Source organism: Malaya genurostris, chromosome 3 (genome assembly GCF_030247185.1).
Source record: "Malaya genurostris strain Urasoe2022 chromosome 3, Malgen_1.1, whole genome shotgun sequence".
NCBI lineage: Eukaryota > Metazoa > Arthropoda > Insecta > Diptera > Culicidae > Malaya > Malaya genurostris.
The window spans coordinates 145,616,845-145,618,128 of NC_080572.1; the positions used below are offsets into that span (position 1 = coordinate 145,616,845).

The 1,284-nt window shown below is 45.9% G+C and overlaps 1 protein-coding gene across 1 annotated transcript; it reads left to right on the top strand.

Moving 5' to 3' along the window:
• Positions 1 to 641: 641 nt before the first annotated feature.
• Positions 642 to 1,040, top strand: LOC131434032 (uncharacterized). The gene has a single exon (XM_058600652.1). It carries the CDS (start codon positions 642 to 644, stop codon positions 1,038 to 1,040), a length of 399 nt encoding a protein of 132 aa, XP_058456635.1.
• The last annotated feature ends 244 nt before the right edge of the window (positions 1,041 to 1,284 follow it).

The window sequence follows — 1,284 nt, forward strand, 5'->3', positions numbered from 1 at the left end:
GGGGAGTGGATTATTTCGAAGTTTTTGCTCCAGTTACGCGGCACGAGACATTGCGAGCAATGCTGGCGGTAGCATCAAAGAACAAAATGTATTTAAGTCACTTCGATGTTCGAACAGCTTACCTACACGGAACAGTTGAAGAAGACATTTATATACGTCAAGCTCCTGGCTACGTGGTCAAGGGAATAGAGGAGTACGTATGTAAATTGAGAAAAAGTATATATGGACTCAAACAATCAGCACGTTGTTGGAACCGCGCGCTTCATTCAGTTTTGATTAAGTTAGGATTCAGCAGACCCTGTCAGCTTGGAGCGAAATCAATCTTCAGTTCAGCAACGCCATCGCACGGCATCACATTCACCATATCATGTCAATTGTATGGGTGCGCAGCCCTGCTATTTTGGCGCGCACGAATTTGACATTTCTCTCCCCTACTTATATGTATGAGATTCGATGCGGACTCACCTGAGGACGACATGCTCGCAAAAAAGGATGTTGCCAATGATTTCTTCGGGAAATGTGAGAGCTGGATATCTTGTTAATATGATGTCTTTGGATTCAGGCAAACTGAATCTGATAATTTCTTGTATGTCCGAGGAGATGGTCACGGGAAAGTGTTATTATTGGTCTATGTAGACTATATGCTAGTCGGCTGTCAAAACCCTAATGTTATTACCGAGGTTTATGAGGGGTTGGCGGAACAGTTGGACATAACGAATTTAGGAGCAGTGAAGCACTTTCTGGGTTACGACGTTCGTTGCGACAAAGGGATATACAGTATTCAGCTGACCAGCTACATCGAGGCGATTTTAAAACATTTCGGCCTTGAAGATTGCAAGCCTGTGAAGGCTCCGATGGAACCCGATTACATGAAAGCAGACAATTTAGGCAAGCCTTTCGATAACACGACACAGTACCGAAGTCTCGGTCGAAGAGTGAGTGCGCCCACGGAAATGGACTGGAATGCTGCACGGCGAGTAGTTAAGTACCTCAAAGGAACTAAAGAGATGCAGCTTGTGTTTGGTCCAGGAAACGGTTAGAAGCTCGTCGGCTATTCGGATGCCGATTGGGCTGGTGATCAAGATAGTAGGCGTTCAACCACAGGTTTTGTATTTCTTTTCGGCTGTGGGTCCATTGTCTGGACAAGTCGAAAGCAATCCTGCGTCAGCTTGTCTTCAATGGAGGCGGAGTATGTCGCGCTCAGCGATACTGTTCAAGACCTAATCTGGCTGCGACGATTGATGCTTGATCTGGGAGAAAACCTTGCTGGTCCAACGGTTGTTT